Source organism: Sinocyclocheilus anshuiensis, unplaced genomic scaffold, assembly GCF_001515605.1.
Source record: "Sinocyclocheilus anshuiensis isolate Anshui unplaced genomic scaffold, SAMN03320099.WGS_v1.1 scaffold934, whole genome shotgun sequence".
Taxonomy (NCBI): Eukaryota; Metazoa; Chordata; class Actinopteri; order Cypriniformes; family Cyprinidae; genus Sinocyclocheilus; species Sinocyclocheilus anshuiensis.
The window spans coordinates 52781-59867 of record NW_015536498.1 but is presented as its reverse complement, the minus strand read 5'-3'; the positions used below and the strand labels follow the sequence as shown (position 1 = coordinate 59867).

General features: G+C 35.9%; 1 protein-coding gene across 1 annotated transcript in view; it reads left to right on the top strand.

Annotated features, from left to right (window-relative positions):
• Window positions 1-185: 185 nt before the first annotated feature.
• Window positions 186-7087, top strand: part of LOC107688695 (sodium- and chloride-dependent GABA transporter 2-like) — a 44543-nt gene continuing 37641 nt past the window's right edge. The window contains exons 1-3 of the mRNA XM_016486435.1: window positions 186-205; window positions 4859-4977; window positions 5867-6001. Coding sequence (XP_016341921.1) covers window positions 186-205; window positions 4859-4977; window positions 5867-6001 — 274 coding nt within the window. The remainder of the gene's footprint in view (window positions 206-4858; window positions 4978-5866; window positions 6002-7087) is intronic.

Sequence of the window (7087 nt, the reverse complement as noted above, 5' to 3'; positions counted from 1 at the left end):
TTTTTTTTATATATAAACATTGTTTTTTTTTTGTTTTTTTCAAATACATTTCCAAATAAAAAAGGCCAAAAATATGTTTACATAAATATATTTATTGCCAATATGTTTTTAGCCATTTTTTTAATATTTTTAAAAATGTATTTAAAAAAAAAGAAAGATATTTTTAGAACAAATTTTATTCACGAATGTCAGATTTGAAGAAAGAGTCAATTTGTTGTCAATAACATGTAATAAAACACAAACATTACAAATCAGTTTTGATCTGTAGTAAGCTTTTCTTTCCGTGGAGAAAGTAATAACAGTTATCAAATGACTAAATTATGATATTTGCTCAGGTGGGCGCTGGGGTCTTATCTATCGGATTGCAACATATATCCATGTTGTTAATTAAACATTACACATAGTGCGCGTCTAATTAGTTAAGCCAGTCGGCGTGGTAGCCCAGGCTCACATAGTCATAGCCCACTAGCATTAAGCCAGTAGGCGTGGTAGCCCAGGCACACATACATGCAGTCCACATGACTCTTTGGAGCAGCAGCAGTTCATATGTCTTGGCGATAGATCTGCTTATTGGGGGTGTTTTGTTCTTGTTTTGGCTTGTATTGTCCCTTCTATCTTCTTTCATTTTTTTTTTTTTTTTTTTTTGGGGCATTGTAAGGTATTTGGGGAGTACTTGTAAATGTGCTGAGGAAATGATGACAGAATTTTAATTTGAATACAATTTCTGAACAAATCATTATTTTTTGAAAGAACACAGTGGTTATAACATAAACAACATTACATCAAAAAATGCAGCAATTCTATATTTAATAAATATTATTTCACTTGATTGACTCGAATTGTTCAATCAGTTTTGGATTCGGTTCACTGAAGTGAACTGTCCGAACTAAGTGAAGTGAACGGTCACTAAAATTAATCGGACTTCAAGTTCAGGAGATAGTGTTGAATTTCGAACACAGAGAAGAACATTTCACATTTGTGCCATTCATCTTGTGCCATTGTGTCACATTTTTGGTGTCTTCGGCTTCTTATTCAAGCTGTTTTTTGACTCTGTGGGCACAGTTAGGTAAATATCAATTATCTAAACAACTTTCCAAACAAAACACTAAAGTTTTTATTTTTTTGTTTTGTATTAATATGTTACACATAAACAACATAATGACACTACTTTATCAGCATGATCGTGACGGAACTTGGATCGTGTTTCTTGCAACTTCAGTTCATCAGCGACTATTTGGCAACAAGTAAAACTATGCCCCTGACAAACTTGTAATCTAAAGTTTATTGTTACAAAAATATTATAAATCTCTATTTCATAAGCTACCTAACCACATAATCACATAAACTACCAAATTTTGCTACAAGTTAGATTGCAACATATAATCATTGTGTAACGGGGCGAACGAGACGTGAGACGTGCGGATCCATATGCAAGGCTTTATTTCCAAGACGTGGTCAAATAACAGGCATGGGTCAAACAATGGCAAACAGGTATAACGTGGGCAAGACACAAGAGTAGTCCAGTAAATGGGCGTAGTCGATCTCTGGCGAACAATGTCCAAACAGGGTAATCCAAAGGGGTAATCTGAAACACAAGCGATAGTCCAGGCGAGAGGTAAACAGTAAACAGGGCGAGACGAGAGGGGAAATCCAAGACAGGCAAAATTGTTCAGGTCAGGCAGGGAACAGGCGAAACTAGAAAACAGGCTAGAGTTCAAACACGGGAAAACAGACTATGAACAAGACTAAGGCTAGACTCAGAAAACTTGGAATGGCTCTGTAAAGTAGCTATCGCTGGAAGAGTGATAAGTGCTAAACAATACTCGGCAGTGAGAGAGAAGAAGTCCATGGCTTATGTAGGGTGTGTGATTGGCTGCAGCCGTGTGTGTAATCAGAGTGAAATGGATTGTGGGAACTGAAGTCCAGGGTGAGTGTGACAGTCTGTGTAGTGTGAGAGTCCATGTGGTGGATAATGACCTCTTGTGGTGAACAAACAGAAGTTCATAGACTGGATTCGTGACACATTGCTGTTAATAGTGTTCATCGTCTGTTAGATTATGTCATTAACTGAATTTTACCGTACATTTCTGCCATATGAACATCAATTTGACATAGTCACCACTGACAAGCTACTACTAAATATATTGTTGAAACTTAATTGTCTGTAAAGCTGCTTTGCAACGATTTGTATCGCGAAAAGCACCATACAAATAAACTTGAATTGAATTGAATTGAATTGTTTCACGTTAATCATGTTAACTTTGACAGCCCTAAATTCAAGAGATTTGCACACAGTATGAGATGCAGTCTGCCAAGTTTTTCCCACCCCCTTTTGATAGACAGGATATAATCGGCCCATATATAATATAATCAGGGCCGTCGCAAGGGAGAGGGGGGTATGGTTGCTATAGCGAATGCAACTTTAACACGCATCTGATCGATTGTGATGCCATGCTCACTGACATGCTTGCGCACAAATCACAGTCACACATACGCTCATAAGAATTGTAAGATCTACTGCATAATAATAATAAAGCAATTAAATAAATAAATAAGAATTCTAAAATAAGTTCTAGGTTTGTAGTTATTTGTGAAGAGATCAGATGCAAAAGCCTCTAAGTACCATCTAAAATTTTCTTCTAAAATGGATATTTTCTCATGCTCTTATGTTTATGTTCAGTTATTTTACTTTAATGGGAAAGAAAAGAAACTATTCATTGCCATTAAAGTGAAATTACTGAACCTACACATAGGAGCCTGATAAAAATGCTAACTTTTAAAAACGGCACTTAGAGGCTTTTGCATCTGAACTCTTCAAATTAAGTAGTAATCAATTTACACTATTTTAAAATAATATTATATTTTAAAATGTGCACATTCACTCTTATTCGTATGTCTAATAGTCGAAAACGCAAACGTCTCCTGTCACGTTCATTTATGATTTACGTGATTCATGATCACATATTTTCAATTCAAAACGGCGAAATTTCATAAAAAATTGAGTAGTTTGCATCACAAGATGGTCTATTACTGTCGGTCGCTGAACCTTTCTATCGTAAAACAGTTTTCTTATACAGTACTACTTACATCTTTCCACAAACTCTCATTGTGTTGTGACAGTGACAGTAAGACCCGCCTTCTTTGATTTGATTGGCCATCTCGATCATTTTGACATTGACGAACGTTGTTGGACCACTGAGGCAGACCAGCCTAAAAGTTAAACTTTTAAAACTGTTTGTCATCCTAACAACAAACAGCTTTACTCATTCTTATACACAGATTCTTATACTGTCTATCAGCTATGACTATTTTAGTCTTTGAAAGGCCAAAATGGGTGTAAAAACAGTAATAAAAATTAGACATAAACGACATAAAGTGCAGGCCAGGAGCGAGGCCCTCTAGAGGCACGAGGCCCTGTGTGGTCGCACACTTGGCATAGCCCTTGTGACGGTACTGAATATAATATAATATCCCATCTTTTACTCTACCCAACAACTTTTAAATATATACTTCGAAGAACAGACGTGGACTAAAAGTCTAGAAAATGCTGGAAGATATGTGTGTGTGTGTGTGTGTGTGTGTGTGTTATTCTGTGAACATGCAATATATATTTTTACACCGATTTTTAAGTCCGACCAGAGCATTTTTGCATAAGTGTGCTTTCAGTTGTTCCTATATTATTTCGTAAATTTAAAATAAATTTTAGCATGAAGGTTTTTAGTGAATCATGATTTTTTTTCATACACAGGTTTCACACACAAATCTGTGCATACGCATGCTTAGTGAATGAGACCCATTGTTTTGAAATGTTTCTAAAACATTGAAATGTCCAGTTTTCTTGTTGTGATTTTAAATATACATTACAAAAACGGTTACTAAAACGTTTCTTACAGCATTCTACTAACTTTATTTTCACGCAAAATATACGCTTATTTCAACACTTTTTTATATATGTATATTGTAAGAACATGTTTGGTTTTCTTGTCTTGATTATAAAATTATTTAAAGGTTACAAAAACATTTCTTATAATGTTCTACTAACTATTTTCACCAACATTATAGGGTTATTTGAACACATTTTTGATATTCTAAGAATGTTAAAATTCTCAGCTTCTCATGATAATGTTATTTAAAGGTTACAAAAATGTTTCTTCAAATGTTCATCAAAATACAAATAACATCTGAGAATGTTGTTCCAAGAATGTTTTCTCTCAATCTAATGAGAACATATATCAAATATTAAAGTTATATGAACATTCAATAAACATTAAGAACATTTAGTCCTAACATTTGTATAACTTTAAAAAAATGTTAGTGGAAGTTGTGAGAACGATCCCTGTTAGCTGGGGACCACTTTTCAGTGACCAAGTCAATGCAAACTCTTTACTTAGAATTTAAAGTGGACTTAATTTGTCTATTTTTAATTGTGATAGTGTCTCAGTTCGCACACACAAACACACACACACACACACACACACACACACACACATATACTGTATATATATAGTTACCATAGTAAAGTGTTGTACTGGTTATAACTGACATGATAGCAGTCACTCCTGCTGAATGTGCTGCTCTCATTGGTGCCTATTTAGGGACATCCCCTCCCTAAACATCTCTGGTAACACACACACACACACAGGAGTCAGGACAACAAGTGTGGTCGATATGTCCAGCAGAGCATAAAATTACAGTAACACCATGCTGTAAGTTAAATGCTGTGTGTCTCATTTAGGACATTTTGCTGTCGTGCACTGGTTCTGTGAGCATCTGCAGGTCTGCGTCTGCATATGTGGCTGCTGCAGCCAGTCATGTGTTCACGGGTGCTGAGGGTCAGAGGTCAGGCGGAGGACAGCAGTCTGCAGGATCGCGGTCAGTGGGCTAGTAAAGCTGAGTTTCTGCTTGCTGTTGCTGCACAGATTATTGGTCTGGGTAACGTGTGGCGATTCCCATATCTGTGTTACAAGAATGGAGGAGGTGAGAGACGTTCAGCGCTCTAGTCATGCATTCTGTCTTTAGTTTATAATATTCATATCATGCTTGATTGAGATACAGTGTCCTCAAAAAGTATACTTTTATATTTTGTATGGCATATGCATGAAAATAATTTTAAAGTATATTTTAAAATATATTTTGTAGAGTAAAAGATGGGATACAAATAATACAAATATTTTGAATTTGAATTTTAAACACTTTATTATCCATTATCAGGGAATTTTGTCTTTACAGGACATATCACATACAGTAGACATACAGCTTATTCACAACACATAGAAATATAATGCATTCATAATAGAAAAAAAAAAAAACACATTTTACTTTAAAATGAAAAAGTCAAGACAAATGTCGATGACAAGAGCACACAACAAAATGACTTAAACTGAAACTAAATTTACTAAAATTAAAATGAAAACTAAGTTGAAATATAAAAATAAAATAGGATTCAAAATATTAAAAAAAAAAAATAACACTGATAAAGAGGGTTCATAAAAATTACATTTTGTTTTGTTTTTTTAATTTAATATTTTATATTCCAGCTGCTCTATAACTGAATTTAATTTGTTTCATGATAAACTTTACAACATCAACACTATTACTGAACTGAACTGATCAGAATAATGACTCTGTTGTCTTCTGTAGAGCTGCTTTACAGTTGAAATTGAAGTTGGTTCATAATTGATGAATTTTAGGACATTAACACTGTTTTCCTGTTTATTTCTATGAAGCTGATTTGAAGCGGTGTGTATTGTATAAAGCGCTATAGAAATAAAGGTGACTTGAGTTTAGTCATGTGACTTGTGCTGTTGTGTATTTTGTTTATAAAATCAATCCTATAATCCTCCATCTCTCTGTTTGTTGAGGATAGGTGTGTTCTTCGTGCCATACATGTTATTCCTGGTAGTGTGTGGCGTTCCTCTCTTCCTGTTGGAGACGGCTCTGGGTCAGTTCACCAGTTTGGGAGGAGTCGGCGCCTGGATGAAAATCTGCCCTCTGTTTGCAGGTTTGAATGGTTGAAAGTAGTCGTGCATCCAAAAGTGAACATCCTCTCATAATTTAGTCACCCTCATGATGGTCCGTTTGACTCTTGTTTAAAGGGGTCATATGACGTTGCTAAAAATAACATTATTTTGTGTACTTGGTGTAATGCATTGTGTTTATGCAGTTTAAGCTTCAAAAAACACATTATTTTCCACATTATGTACATTATTGTTTCTCCTCTATGCCCCGCCTTTCTGAAACGCATCGATTTTTACAAAGCTCATCGTTCTGAAAAGCGAGGTGGCCACATATACAGTGCGTTGTGATTGGCCGAATACCTCAAGCGTGTGACGGAAATGTTACGCCCCTTACCATACTGTGATGCCGTGTCCCAGCGCAACGAGACAAAACCAGTAAAACCCATTATAAACGAGGCATTTGTTGCATCCAGTGGGGACATAATTACTGATTATAATGACTTATACTGTCTTTTTACGCGTTGCGTTGCGTATCGCGCTGCGTAAACATAAAACCATGTCTGCATTTGTGATAGGAGAAACTACAAACAACAAGCGCTACTCTACAGTGCTCAAAACTCGCGTTTGAATCATCAGTGGCAACTTCTTTAAATGTGAAAACGTACTTACAGGCTGTGAGTCAGAAGTGCCAGACTGTCCTTGCAAAGTTGGAATTGCCCCACTTTATAGAAACAGACACTGGCATTGTAGGCTACTCTCCCAGGAAACAGTCCTCATCCTCCATAAAATGTGTTGCACACATCTGAATATTTGGGTTGAACTGTTCCGGAACAGTGTTGTAAATACATTTTAACCACTGATTTCTAATTGTGTCCTCTTTTGGAAGGCCAAACAAAGTAGTTTCGCTTTCACAAGGAAACACACAGCGACTCCACAACATGGTGGCGTTGGCAGCGACAATACTACAGCGAGAATCAAAGTTACGCCTTCTTTCTTTGCGTGAACATTTAGGCGGCGTTATGCAAATCTTCCCACATCGTGACGTAGACATGTGGGAGCGTGTTAGAATGAGCCATTTTAGGTAGGCGTGGTTGACTCTTAACTTTTATAAAGAATATATTTTTGGATTA